This window comes from Lonchura striata, chromosome 3 (assembly GCF_050655825.1).
Source record: "Lonchura striata isolate lonStrDom1 chromosome 3, ASM5065582v1, whole genome shotgun sequence".
Lineage (NCBI taxonomy): Eukaryota > Metazoa > Chordata > Aves > Passeriformes > Estrildidae > Lonchura > Lonchura striata.
Window position 1 is genome coordinate 29,038,409 of NC_140705.1, and position 15,213 is coordinate 29,053,621.

The 15,213-nt window shown below is 35.6% G+C and overlaps 1 protein-coding gene across 6 annotated transcripts in view; it reads left to right on the forward strand.

The window, feature by feature from the left end:
• COL19A1 (collagen type XIX alpha 1 chain) overlaps positions 1–15,213 on the forward strand; it is a 203,702-nt gene that overhangs the window by 164,140 nt on the left and 24,349 nt on the right. For all 6 annotated transcript variants that reach the window (XM_085576382.1, XM_085576378.1, XM_085576381.1 and 3 more), the window contains 11 exons: positions 2,019–2,060; positions 3,112–3,165; positions 4,016–4,069; positions 7,152–7,205; positions 8,120–8,173; positions 10,223–10,267; positions 10,899–10,949; positions 11,033–11,077; positions 11,933–11,959; positions 12,433–12,486; positions 15,088–15,132. In XM_085576382.1, the coding sequence (XP_085432508.1) occupies positions 2,019–2,060; positions 3,112–3,165; positions 4,016–4,069; positions 7,152–7,205; positions 8,120–8,173; positions 10,223–10,267; positions 10,899–10,949; positions 11,033–11,077; positions 11,933–11,959; positions 12,433–12,486; positions 15,088–15,132 (525 nt within the window). The remainder of the gene's footprint in view (positions 1–2,018; positions 2,061–3,111; positions 3,166–4,015; positions 4,070–7,151; positions 7,206–8,119; positions 8,174–10,222; positions 10,268–10,898; positions 10,950–11,032; positions 11,078–11,932; positions 11,960–12,432; positions 12,487–15,087; positions 15,133–15,213) is intronic.

Sequence of the window (15,213 nt, forward strand, 5' to 3'; positions counted from 1 at the left end):
AAGCAAGAAAAAATGCTTAAAATTAGTTACCATGTAGTTAATGCTTACCAAAATCATGGATCTGTGTGTCACTTAGCAGATTATTTTCAAGCTTGGAAAGAGAGGTCTCTCCCATGCTCAGTTCTTGTCAGTGATTTAATTTGATTTGGGTAAGTAGATAAAACTCTGCAGCTGGAGTGGGAAAGATTGCTTGCTTTTTGAAGATGTAATCAAAATTCAGAGGCTGTCTGAAGTCAACAAGATTTAACTTGAGACAGATGAGAATAAAGTGCTTAATAAGGAAAACCAAAATCCATAAGTAGAATAAGTCTGGAAGGCACAGCACATTGTAAACTAAATGGAAGTAAAATATTTGATGCTGCTATTAAACAGACAGGTCTAAATGGTAAAACTCACAAACAGGGTAATTATTGCCTTTTGCTCTTCTCTTTGGAAAGAACATTTTTTCCAGGAAGATGTAGCAAGCAGGAGCAAATCTGGAGAATTAAGGCTGTTTTAACACTTTCAAAATCCCGGCATAAATCATACACTTATTGAGAGAGCAGCACACAGATGTGTGGCCCTGCAGAGTGTGTTTGCAGTCAGGCTGGACTTGCCTTGCACTCAAGCAGGGAAGCTGTGTGGCACACAGCTGGCTTGCTCTCGTGCATGTGTGCCCTCTGCAGCTGGGGTTCCACACTGAGGGTTCAGGGTTCTGTGCCATGCATTGTTAGAGCAGCTAAAATAAGAACATTAGAAAAGAGGGGAGACTGGGGAAATTACAGTTCTAGTCCAGTGGGAAGACCAACGGGTGATATGGTAATAGCCTGCCTAGCTGAAAAATATCAGAAGGAGAAGGGTGAAAAGTCAGGCCATGTAGGTTTTTGGTTTGGATCTTGTCACAGGTTTTTAAGAGCAGCTGATCCTGTCTATGTAGTTTACCTCTGTGAGAGGATAGACTCACACCTTACATAACTCTGTCCTCAAGTTGTGCCAGGTGGTGTTGTCTCACCCTAAAAAACAACTGGGCATGCTTTCAAGGGTGGTTATGCTACCCTATTGATGGTGTGCTGATTATATTTCTGGTTAATTATATTCAGCAGTGCGTCTCTTGAGCTGATCTTTGACACTCATTGTTATTAACTGGCAGTCTTTGGTTAAAAAAAGTGCTTATATTTTAGTTTTCTTCTTCAAGATGGAAAGAATTGAAACAGGGTGAATAAAAAGTTACCTTATTTTGAATGTCAGATTTTATAGTATGCCCAGGATTTATATGATTTTATATTTAGCAATTGCCAGACAAAATGAGAATTAGTAATTGGAGAGTCTGTGAATTAAGTTGATGACAACCAGGGCAATGAGTTTTTAACAGGTAGTCTTTAAATATAAATTAAATGGCAGGTCTTGGAAGTCTGGGATCTGTTTCAGTACAGTATAGATCCACGGACTGTTTTTTAAATGGCTCAGCTTTAGTATTGGTAGCAGTTTAGTGGTGGCACCAAAGAGTCATGCACTAATTATTAATATTTAAAAGCAGATAAAAATACTACATATGTTGCTTTTGTTGCTGTAACTGGATTATTTCCAGTATCTGAGCTAATTTATTGAAGTTAGCTTTGGCATCTCCAGAATTTGTGCTACAGTTGACAGTAGAGTCAAAGTCTAGGAGAAAGGAGAAAGAAAATAATTGAAGATTATCAGGTAAGAATACAAGAAATTCCAGTAGCATTAAGCTGTCACTGATGTGCTACAAAAACAATATTAGTATGTTCAGAAGTTATGCTGTTGTCATGGTTTGAGATATTTCATTGCATTTATAATTAAGAATTACAATCGATAGGTTGAATAGGCTGTGATATTTAACTATATCTGAAAACCAGTTTTTTCTTTTTAGTTTTCATTAAAAAGTAGATTGAATCAACATATATATATATATAATCAGCTCTATGTGTAGTAATATAAAGTTTAGAAGCAATGAAAACACATCAAAATTTAAAAATTTGTAAAATATTAACTGCAGATGCCTTTGTTAATTTCAGGTTGCACTTCCACTTGTGGGAGATATGGGTGCTATACTGAAGGTAAATTTTTCAGAGATTAAATGGGATTCTTTTGCTATAAACATGCTTTTTAAACATGCACTTGAGAGCTTCTGTAGGTTCAGTTCTGACTTACAGGGCTAGTCTAAAATAGTATTGTGAATTTTTTTTGTTTTCTTTAAAAAATACTCAAGAAATGTGTTTTACAGAAATTTTACAAAAAAAGTGTTTGAACAGCAAGTGAGGTAGTAGCCAGCAAGTGCCTGTTCAGCACATCCAGCCCACAGTAATTGTTACAAATATACCCAGTTCTCCACTCTACTTTGTAGCATTAATTTCAGTAATATACCAAATGGGGGAAATAGTCTAGAATTTCTAAGATATTATTTTGAAAAATAATGAAATTTGGAGGGTTCTGCAATATTCTGAAATGAAAATTGTGCTCAGGAGTATTCCAATATGAAAAGCACACATCATGTCTACTGTCCTTTATTAATACATATACTTAGGGTTTATTGACTTTCTCATTTCCAAATCTGATTTATTTTAGGTCTTTCTTTTTGCTTGTAATTGTACTGGTTTTTCTGCTGTACATGCTCTTCTTGTCAGGGCTCTCTCTCTTACTGCTTCTTTATGCCTCATTCTTCATTTCTCAGTGTTTTGCAGTTAGCACTTCTATATGACTGCAATTTAGCTGGCAAATGCTTCTCTCAGCAATGCAGGGGTCATTTACTTTTAAATAACTACAGATTTGAAGCTGGGGAGAGTAACAAGTAGCCTTCATCTCTAACTAATCCTTGAAAGGAAGATGCTCAAACCTAAACACAGGTGTGTCCGGGACTATCCAAAGTAAAGCTAAAAATGTGTTAGCATGATTTGAGTAGAGAGTGTGAGATGGGGAGGAAAACAAGGGAGTCTCTCTGAACAAGGATATGGTTTAGAAGAGAGCAAGGACTGAAGAGAAGCTTTGGGGTAAAATGGAGGCCTGGTCAGAAAGGCAGGAAGGAAACAGTGTGCATAGACTGGTCTGCATGGATCAGATCTCTGTCATAAAGATATTTATTTGTCACTTTGTCTTCTGTCTGCTCCACAGGGTGATCCTGGCACAAGAGGTCCTCCAGGCATTCCTGGAAGAGAAGGACCAAAAGTAAGTTTTGAAGAGTGTACTTTTCATTGCTTTGTTTCTTGTTAAAAGCAAAAGGACAGATTCTTACCTTTGCGAGACATGACTTTTTTGTCTCATCCATATCCCTGTGGCATTGGGCAACCTAAAAGCTTAAAAGTGCAAATGATTTTTATGTTTCAAGCCTTTTCACATGTCAGTTTGCCTTTTGTCTAGGTTGAGTGAGCAAAATAGCCTGAGCTGAGTCCCAGGCCCAGATAGCTTTTCTGTGTCATGCCTGCATTAAAGCTGTCTCAGATCTGACTGCCCAGCAGTGCTTTGATATCTGTAGACTCATTTTAGGTGAGTCAGTCAGAGAGAATCCTGCAGTGAAGAGGCAAACGTCTCATGTGTCCCTCAAGCGTGCGACACAGCTGAGCACCCTGTGCCTTTGCACCCTGCTCCCATGGAAGCAGCACAGCCATTTCCCTGGGACTTGAAGTGTCACTGGCATCCATCAAAATCCCACTTCATTGGAATCAGATAAAAAGCCACATGGCTTGAGATACAGATATCTCCTACCATCGGGACTAATTCCACGGAAGTCAACTTTCTCCATTTCAGCAAGCATTCAAACTCCTGGTGTTAATGTCTCCATCTTAAGGTCTTTTGAGTATTTTGCCTCCTAGGAACAAACGACTCATTTCCTTTCACCTTGCTGGGAGGTTTATTTGAAATCTTTCAGATAGTTTTGAGCCTCTACTTTATTTTTTAGGCACTATGGCTCTAAGGACATCATGCTAGCATTTATTGAATGTATATAATGTACCCTACAAGCATGAAATTCATTGTTCTCTAATAGAAAATATTTGTTTTGAATATTATGTTTTCATAGGGAAGCAAAGGTGAACGTGGATTTCCTGGGCTTGTGGGGGAAAAGGGTGATGAGGTAAAATTTCTTCATTTCTACATTCTTATCTGAACCTGTGTAAAGGCCTAGACTGAAAATGAAATGAACAGAATGTCATTTAGGTCTTTAAAACTGCTGAGATAGTAATGTAGGGCTATAAATAGCCCTTGATTCTGATTTTTCAATAGGATTTAATATTATAATTAAGTTAAATAACATTGATTTGATTTTTATTAGTGAATTTTTGCTCATTTGTATATTTTAAATCCTCACATACATTTAAGTGCTAATCTTTAAGGATATAGGATACAGAAATAAATAGGCTAATGCCAAATATTTTCAGAAAATACTTCATGTCTATAACATATTTGCTTTCATTTTGTTAATTCCCCTTTAGACTTCACTTTGGAAAACTTTCCATTAAGCAAATAATCTGATGGGAACAGTAATAGCAGCAACTACTATTCAATGGAAACTGAAAAATATTTGAATAGGCTGAATTTAAAGTATTTACAATATTTTGCATATTTTATTACATTCTTAGAGTTATTTTTATGTCTTTATAGAGAAGAGAAAAAAAGCCAAGTGACTTGTGGTGCCAAATCCAAAATAGCTGCTATAGCTTTATTTTCAACTGAAATATTTGCAGTTAACATTTCAAGAGTGATATCAGTGCAAAAAAAAAAAAAAAAAAAAAAAAAAAAAATCACCACAGCAGAAGCTATTAAGTAAATTAATCTGGATAAATTAATGTATTTCTTAGTGGCCTTAGCCAACTGAGGAGTTAAAATAAGTAGTCCATTAAAAAGTATGTGGTGAGCATTTTGAAACTCCAAAATACTTAACTGGGATTAAACACATGCTACTCTCTTTTAATTTAAGAGTGATGGTTACAAGACACAGCACTTAGAAAATACAAAAGGAATTTAGAGTGTATTTATTGAAGGGTTTGTAATTCTTTATAAGCATGTCACATTTCTTCGGCACTAAGGCCATGATAACTTTAGAATTTTTAAAGAGTAGTAGAATAAGTGAATAGTTTTCCCAAAAAAAGGGATCCTTGGCTTACAAATCTACAGTTATATATGGAAATAAAAGATGCAGCTCCTGCTACTGTTTTGCCCCAGAATGTAGCATGCTGTCAGTCGAAAGTATCATACTTATTTTTTCTTTGGTTTTGTGTGATATATAGAGTACATTACATATATTTGACATATATATTACATATATATTTGGTTTTACATTAGATATAGAGTTCACACCTCATGTGCCTCCTGAGGTAGAATTCAGAACATATTCCCTAAAAGGATGGGACAGCCAAATGCAAATTTTATTCAGAATTTTACTTAAAAATAAATGGGAAAGTAACACATACTTTGTGTGCCATATAGGATATCTCTAGCAGTCAGCCCTAGGAGGAATGAGGCATTAACAAAACAATTTTGACAATTCAAATACTATTATACATAAATAAGATATTGCAGAGAATTAAGAAGGTAATAAGGTAACAGCAAGTTTATGACTGGCAGATTTTTTAAAGGAGTCTAGAGATAATTCATTGTATATTTTTCATTAATGCTGTGTTTATAAGTTCATTATTCATATGTTTCTTCACCTTTTGAGAGCTGGTGAACTGCCTTAGCTGTGATATTTTCAGTGTTTTGCAGCAGCTTTTGATAATGACATGGTGAAGGTGCAAGTGAATCTTTTTTTTTCAGAAACATGTATGAAAACATTATAAAAGTAACTTCTTTTACAAATTTCAATATTTTTATTTTGATCATTTTTTTAGAATGGGGAGAAATGGGAAGAAAGAGAAGCCTACCTGAAGCCCTTTGAAATATGCTCATTAACTTCCATATGCTCTCCAATCACCCTTTAATCTTTGTTGAACTTGTTATCTTCATTTTCAAAGCACTTTTTTTTTTCAGGGGAGGTTTTTTTAATGTCAGTAGTAAAATTACAGAAGATATTCCTTTGGTTTCGTATTAATTTTTCATATAAATCTACCATCAGAGTAAAGGAGTTCAAAAGGAACAGAGAGCACATTAGCAGTTACCTTGCCACTTTGAAAAGCTGCAGAGGTGGATCAATGTTTTCTGTGTGTAGGAGCAAGAAAGAAAAATCAATGTCTCTCCATCTCTACATTTTTGCTGATTTATTTCTCTCCAAAGTTTTGCCCTCAGTTTCTCCCTGAGAGCACCAGTTTCAGGGTTCCTGACCTCTGTGGCTTTCTAGACTGCATGGAATGGCTCCTTAGACATTTCTTCTTAACTATTGCATTTCAAATGAGAAATACGCCTTTTTCTAAGGGGATTTTATCGGAGGATGGACAGATGAAAATAATCATTGCTTGGAAGAATCTATTTCTCTTTGTGGATTATAGGGAGAACCAGGAGTGTTAGCTCTCATTAGTACATCACTTTTGCATGTCTAAAATTGCACTCAAGCCTGGTGTGGCAGAGGAAGGATGCTCAGTGACATACAGGCTTGTCTCAAATCCCACCTCTGTCTGCTGTAGTGAGTTGCACAGCTGTGTGTTTAGTAAGTGGATACTGGAATCCATTGATTTTCAGACAATCAAATTGAATGCAAGCAGGAAAGTGGATCATTAAATTCTATGTAAAATGTCATGTTCAATTACCAAAAAGCCAAACCAAAAATGAGGCAGAAAGTACCATTTCATTTAGATAGCATCAGGTAATATTGAGAAGCCTGATTAAACGTCTTAGAAAAAAAAGAAGGAAAAAAGCCTTTTAATAAAAGAAAATAGAAAATTAATCTCTTAGGAAAAGCTTGAAATGTGTTCTTATCTGCACAACTAAAGACAAAACTATTTACAAAATACAGGTTAAAAATGTGAAAGGTTGAATGACAAATGGTGTTTATCACTGAAGAAAGAAGTTGCCTCTAACCTGGTTCACTGATAACCTGGTTCTCTTCCTTACCTGGTGGGGTGTTTAATTTTTTTTTTTTTTTTTTTTTGCTATCAAAAATAATGCCTAAATTTTAGAAGAAAATGCACTGTAATGCAGGCAAAGTACTGCTGGACATTCTGAATATAAGTATTTTTGAAGTATAAGTGGGAGAGGAACTAGACATGTGCTCTTTTAATCTCCAGGGTCTTCAAGGTGCTCCTGGACTGCCAGGTATATCAGGACCCAGTGGCCCATCCGTAAGTGTGTGGTATCACCTGTGATCTAATTTAGTTCTGTAGGGTTTGCTATAACTGCCTAGATCTAGTCCTTTCTTTTATCTTTTAGGAGAGTAATAATAAATTCCTACCCATTCTGGCTCTAGTGTAGTAAACTATACTGCTGTTGATGTTACTGAAAATACCATAATTGTCTGGACTCAAAGTTTATGGAACTTAAATAGATTTTAAGTTTTGACATTACTAGAGAATCTGTGAGGTTACATGATATATGATATGCAAACTTGCAGTGAAATGTGTATTTTTACCCAAGTTAGAGTCATGTTAGTAATAAAATCTAAAAATAATTCCAGTTAGTCATTCTGGAAAAAAAAAAACAGTGCAAAAACAAAGTAATTACTTGGTTTCACAATTCAAAACCAAAGAATGAGAAAAAGCTAACAATATTTAAAGTCACTGAAATTTATCATTAAAATTGTTGGTGTTACTGGGAGAGGTCCTCTTTGAAACGTTTTCAAATATTCTTTTCTACATATGGGAATTACATTAGTTAGTACAATCATTATCTGTTCCTCGGTTTCATGACAATACTAATACTTCTTTCAAAAATTATAGCACATTTAAGAAGTTTAATGTGGAATACATAAATTGGCATTTAGCAATACAATGTGATTCTCGGCTGGATCAAGATGTGCCAGTTAGGGTCACCACATTTAATTTGCCAAGGTGAAAATGCAACAGTGAACACAAGTCTTACCCTTCAAAGGACTTGTTAGGAAGACACTGCTGTTGTATCAAAGAGAAGAGAAATATTTAAACCTGAAGGAGAACTATAATTAGGCACCAAAAAGCATGTTTTAAGAACTTAGTGACACTGCAAAAATATTGTGTGTCATTTTTTTCCTAACTTATACAAACAATTCTGTGCTGTGCAGGGAGTTCCAGGAAGACCTGGACATCCCGGTCCAGCTGGAGCAAAAGGAGAAAAGGTATTCCTTCTTTTTATTCTTGCTAGAGGTCTGTAAAGGTTTTGCAATCCCATTACACTGTGTTTTGGGGTCTTTTAAATAAGTGCAAGAGTGTAACAAGAATGTGGCGCACATTTCAGATTTTGATTTGTGTTTCACTGCAAGTACTTTCCCTAAGCAGTGCTGTGCATATGGGTTTATGTTTTGAATTGCAGCCCCTGTGGTATATTTAAGTTGCAGAGGATTTTCTTTAGGCGTAACACATTATGTAAGGTTTAAGAAAGTGAAAATATGTTTCTGACCTAGAATATGACTAGTGACTTCTTGCTGTGCTTCCCATTCTTTTACCAATATTATATTCAAAAGTAGTTGTACAAGCACTGAAAGTTATTGGGTGTTAGTTAATCTGAAAAAATATGTAAGCTTCCTTTATACTTAATTTACACTCTCTTTGCACTACTTTTTTCAAAATTTTATGTGTTCTTTTATCAGGAGCTTGATATTATCCGTTATAACTAAGAGGTCAAATTCATTTCTTGGATACCTCAGATCAGAGCAATATAGCAGAGACAAACTGCTGCAAAATACTTTCTGGGACAAGTTCTACATTTTATGTATGAATATAGCTTTTCTTTCAGTAGTACTCTGGAATTTTCCAGGCATAGCACTGCCACATCCATATGTGGGATTCTAATTCCCTACCAAACTTTGATATGAGTAAGAAAGAAAACTATTTTGTAAAGCTCTGAAATTATTTCAGTATAAAATTTGAATGAGAGTTGTCTCCTTGCAGATCATGGTAACAAAAATTTACCTCACTTATTTCCTTTTTATCTAACTGAATGCAAAACACAAAACATTGATGGTTCCTTGTTCACAATTCACATACAATGGGAATGAGAAGCCCCTGCTCTGCAGCTCATGTCTCCTCATTCTAAAAGTGCAAAAGTCACATGGCTGAAGAGTAATGAAGTAAACTGAAATAAAGCCCCAGTAAATTTCTCCTCTGTCCTTCATCTGGGACACACTTGAGAATTGATTACATAATGTGCTTTCTAAAATAATAGGATTTTAATTTCCCATGAAGCTCTTCAAATCACTCTTGGGAGGCTGATAATTTCTAACAATTAGCAGGGCCATTTGGAAATTATCCTAGTATAAATGTTTATTAAGAACTATATTTGGCATTGAGCACTTAGCTTGATTTTTGCCACCCTAGAAATTTTAGATTTGTGACTTAAGTGTATCATTGACATACATTAAATAAGATCCAACAAAGACAGTGAAAGATTCTGACAGACTTGTTCCAAATTATACAGTGAATTTATCTGAATTGTAGTGATGAGATTTTGAAAAGATGTTTGGGAAATTTTATGTTGAAACCTTTGCAGCTCTCTACTATCCACAGACCCCATGATTCTGCTGGAGAAAAGTCTCAGCAGCTATGCTCTATTTAATATAGACAATTCAGTACACAACAGCAGAACAGGCCAGAGATACAGGTAACAATAGATGAATATTTTACAGCAAAAAAACCAAAAATATATTCATTTTATCTCTTAATAAGGAAGGTTCTTTAAAAAAATCTTTATTTATATTCAATATGTTTCTAAGGTAAACTGTATTTTTGAAATTGTAGCTCTTCTTTATTTACATATGAATGATCAACTGAGGACTGGCTTTTGCAAAATAATATATAAAGCATAAAATGAATGTTAACTTTTATCATCCAGTTCCTTAGAAATTAATATTAACAACTTTTTTTTTTTCCTCTCCCTCCTGGTACATATGAAATATTTCCCAACCCAGGTTACCACTGTTGTTTTGCCATAAGGAAGTTACTACACATAAAGCAGCAAGTAACTAACAAAATAAAAACTAGTAAAAAGTAATGATTTATGCCTTCCCTAAAGCTAAAGCAGGAACATTGCAGGAGCATTTATTCTTGATATTACCTGCTCTTATTGTCTGTATCTCTTGTTTATTGTCATTGTGGTCATCATAGCTTGAGTGTGGAATAGATGTGGCCAGTTACAGTAAATGAGTTACATCAATCTCTTGCTGTACTAGGGTAGTGAAGGTTCTCCTGGGAAACCTGGACCACCTGGGCCTCCGGTGAGACATTTTGTTTTATATCTTGAGTTTATATTAGGAACAATATGCTTGTGGGTAAAATGTAATGTAATATAAAGAACTGCATGTTGGTCTAATAAAAATTAATATTGCAGGAAGGTAACAGTGTCCTTTTTCAAAAGGTTTCTCTACTCCATTTTTTTTTCTCACGATTCATCACTGTTAATTTCATCACTGAGTAAGTTCAGATCACTAAAGCCCTCTAAGAAACCCCACAAATTAGTTAACCTTGGTATCCAATATTATTAGAGTAAAATTGACAGCTTGGATACCTGAGATCAGAGGACTTAGGGAATCTAGGCAAAGTCCGTGGAGCTCACTAGACTCTAAATTAAGTGGAACAGTACCTAACACCAAAATTTATTCTGGAGAATTGAAATAATAAAAATGAAACTATGATGCACACTGATTTACAGGTTTCTTGGTTTATAATTTTTTAAAAAGTACCAAACTGTATTGGTGTGTATCTTATGTTCTTTGAGAATCTGGACTCTTTGGCAAATTGAGAACAAAATGGATACCGCAGCTTTGCTGAACTACAGGACTTGAACAGGGCAACAGTTCTGCCTCTCTAATTCATAAGTGACACTTACTTGATTTTTATGCTTTAAAGGGTATGCCTTACAATGAAAGAAATGGAATGAGCAGCTTATATAAACTGCAGGTATTTCTCTTTAATGTTAATTGCTTTTTTTTCAATTCCCACCCAGTTTTAGCCCAACTCAACTTTTAAACTTGCTGTTACAGGGGGGAGTGAGTGTCGCGAGTTATCCAGGTCCACCAGGACCTCCGGTAAGTGCTACCAGAAATCTCATTTCTAGTAGCTAATGACATAGAAACAGAGGAGGGTTAGTTTGCATGGATTTTGATTTTATTTTTGAAAAATTTAAATAATTATATGATTGGTATGTAGCATACATACTGTGATTTTATATTTGCCAAATACTTTAGCCCATTTTGGAGACCAGCTTGTTTTGATTAAATAATTTCATCCTAGCAAGTAAAGGCTGCAAAAATTGTACATAATTTGGTATTGGACTCTTTAGTGAAAGTATTTTTATACTAAAAATGTGTGATACTGTACTTATAGTTCATGGAGGCATAGTTTTGAAAAGGTTTTGTCATGAACGAAATTTGGTGCCAGAAATGAGAAGCTCAGGAATTCTGATATGAGTTCAGTCACTGATTCACTACATGTCACTACAGTGCAAGAAAATGTGTAAAACTAAGTATTTTATTATGGAAGTAATATAGGGCTGGTGTCTTTTACACTGCATGCAACACCTTGCAGCTGGACACTGTTGCTTTGGTTCTGTGGAACTAAAGATGTTGTGCATTTATTTACATTCTCCTCCTTTTTAGCACCATAGGCAAGTTCTGTTTGGAGATGATTGTCTCTTTGGTAACCACAGTTATGGGCTGGCAATGAGCAACAGAGCTGTCTTTCTCTGTATTCCAGAACAGCAAAACAAACCCCAAAATATTACTAAGATTTTGTACTGAATTGATCAGCTGGGACTGGAATGAATAATGATTCTAAATGCACTGCATTAGCAAAGTATACTCAAAATGCAGTCATTAAAAAACCCATCTTATCATGTAACTGTTATTTTTTAAATGTGACTTGCTTTTTGCATTTTTTTTCAGGGTCCAAAAGGAGATCCTGGAACAGTGGTATGTATTTATTTTTTGGTTTTGATAGAGAATTCCCCAAGTAGTTTGACACATGGTACTCCTGAAGGACAATAAGAAACCCAAACCTCTCAGCAGTGACAACAAAACATGGAGTTGTAAGACGTTTTCTAAAACAGTTTAAAAATTTGTTTTCAAAAAAATTCACAAAGCTTCTTTTTATGTTTCACCATAATACATCTTTCTGTACCATCACCTAGCTCTGTAATTCTGTATAACATCTTTCATCAAATTTAAACCATTGAGCCAAATACTCACACAGAGCCTCTGGGAAAAGCTTAACTTGTAAATAAGTAAAATGAGGCATAACAAAATCTGTTCACCTAAAAACTGGTTAGCTGTTTTAGTTATCTCAAATTAAATAATCTGCTGTTGCTTGCCCTTCAACATTTCCCACATTGAGTAAAGAAATTCTAATGTATGCAATCTTTTAATTAAAAAAAAAATTAAAACAGGGAGACCCAGGACCAATGGGATTACCAGGACTGGAAGGACTCCCAGGGGAAAAGGTAGGACTCTTAAAAAGATGGCATGATTTCTTAGTAGCCACTAGCTACAACTAAATGTTTTCTGAAGCCTTGTTTGGTTTATTTTTCGTGTGTAAGTTAATGTTTCTGTAAGAAAAAATATTTGCATACTTATTTATATTTTCCTTTTTTCCTTTAGCATGGGTGTAAATAATATACTCAGCAAACACAAAATTTCAGTTTCTGCAAAGGGAAAATTTTTGTAGAAGGCCTTGTAATATTCTTGGTAGGATACTACTATACTTGATAGTAATATAGTTAGTACATACACTGTCCTATGTATGGTTCCTGTTCCCTCTTGAATATCATCTTATGTTTACAGTGTCTCTGTCTTGTTCTGAGCCTTTTGCTTTCTAATTTTGGAGCCTGACTATGAATTTAAAGAAAAGCTTTTCATAAAAGGCTAAAAAAGTCGAGATTTTGGTATTAATTTCTAAATATAGCAAAGTACAAAACATTTAGCAGACAAGTAAAAACAAATCTGGAAATAGGTTTTCTGTCAGCAAAATCATTTTGATTTTTGCCATATCTTCTAATTTAGGAAGAAAAAAGAGTAAATTTTTTTGAAAATGAAATGGTTTTCAGCTTTTGGAATTATGCTATTAAGTTACTTCATGCAAAAGTACTTTACTGAGACTTATTTTTTATCACAAAGAAATATAAATTAAAAGTTTCCCTCTCAATATCACTGTATATTCCTCCTACTTTCTCAGTCAGGGACAAGATCTAAGGTAGTTATACTAGATGCTTAAATTACATGAAATGGTTCTTGTTCTGGAATTCTGCAATTTACAAGCAATTAAGGATTTTAAAGATTAGTGTGATTTAAAAATGAACAAGCACAGGGAGACATTACAGGTCTAACAGAGACAAAGTGGGGACAGGAATTAAATAAAGGGAATAAGCAATGGATCAGATCATATAAACCAGCTGAGTGCATGTTTGGCCTTCTCCCAAAGTAAAAATATTGTTACCATAACTAAATTTGGTCAGAATTTCACATTTGTGGTGCAAATAAGTGAACAGAATCTCAGAGCCTGACAGTCCCAGCAGTATAGTGCATGCCAGATTTTAATTTAGAGCCATGATGCTCCTATGTGTAGCAGAATACCATCTTCTACAGACAGCACTGGCTGTAATTTCATGATAATTTCATGAACTGCCTTAAGAACTTCATGTCCTCTAGGTAAAATGTCCCCTCCCTCAGCTGTGCTGACAGTAGCTGGTGGAGCTGTGCTGCAAGCCAGACTGCTGAAAGGACCAGAATAACCCTGAAAAGAAAAAAAATGTTGTAAGGGAAGTGTTAGGCATTTCTAGCTTCTAGGGGAAAACAAACAAACAGACAAAAATCTAGCTTCATAGGCAGCATATAGAGAAAATACCACAAGTCCTGGGTCTGGAATAACCACTGGGGCAGAGTGCAGGCTCCAGACTGCGTGTCCTGCCTGCTGCAGGCACTCAGTGCTCCCAGCCGCTGCTCCAGAGGCGCTGATTGTGTTCCTCACTGGGTGTCCAGAGCAGGACAGGCTGAGCTCTGTCCTCTAAGCTGCTTCCTCCCAACACCAGGTCAGACATGCATCTTGTCATCTGTCACACTGTGTGTAAGGGAGTTAAGTGTTCCTAATCAACACCAGTATCATTGTGTACCTGAACCAAAATTATGAGGATGAGGCAAACCACCATTACTTATAAGAATAGAAACCAGAAATCCTAAAATTCTTGGGGCTCTTATGCAGAACACAATGTGGCTGTAGCTATGTTTACAGAGCTTTAGTATATCTGCTCCATAACCCATAACATAAACCCATCTCAGAAAAATACTGTCCTGTTAGTATGGCTTCAACAGTGCCTGGGGTTTTCTGCCATAAATTCAGAAAAGAGGAGCCTGATTTTTTGACATTTGTAACCAATGTTACAGTAACAGAGCATAGTGTTGCAGACCAACACATCAGCAGTGGGTAAATACTTCTGGGTAGAGTTTTACCACTTGTTGAGCTCTATCTGTCTGCTTTGGATTACAGTGCTGTTAAGAAAGATGAATTTGTCCCTGTAACTTGTCAGTTCCTGCCAAAAAAAAAACACTGTCCTAGTTTAAAGCATAGATGAAGGTGGCTGTGTGCTATAAACGAGAACCCTTGCCCAGGGCCATGGCACAAGCAGAGGACATTGGCTTGTAGTAAATGGATAACTGGGTAGCAGGAAAGCAAAAACTTCTTTGAAAGGTACATCATAACTGTGGGTATGTTGATATGAAAGTGAATTACCCTGTGTAAATTTTGGTTATTGCCATGACCGCAAATTATAATTATTTGGAGAACTACAGATAAATCAGGGACTTTCCATCCCTTTTCAAGAGAGGTCTTGCGCAGGAACAAAGGGAAACATTACATGAGAGAACCTAAACAAAGGATTTTGGTTACTTGCTCAAGTCTGTATAATGAGCCAGTGGCACAGATAAATATTAGCATTTAGCCTGGCTCTTGTCCTCATTTTCAGTTCACTTCCTTGGGTTTTAATGGGAATCCATCAAGAAACTTCTAGTTTGATTTCTGTAGTTTAAACATAGATTTATCTTTTCTTTAGGGTGACCGTGGACCAGCTGGAGCACCGGGAGTGTCAGGGACACCGGTATGTATATTCTTTAAAGAAAACTCTGGTTTTAAAAGCTGAAAAACAGGTCAAGAAGGGTGCTGAGCTGTAATCTCAGTC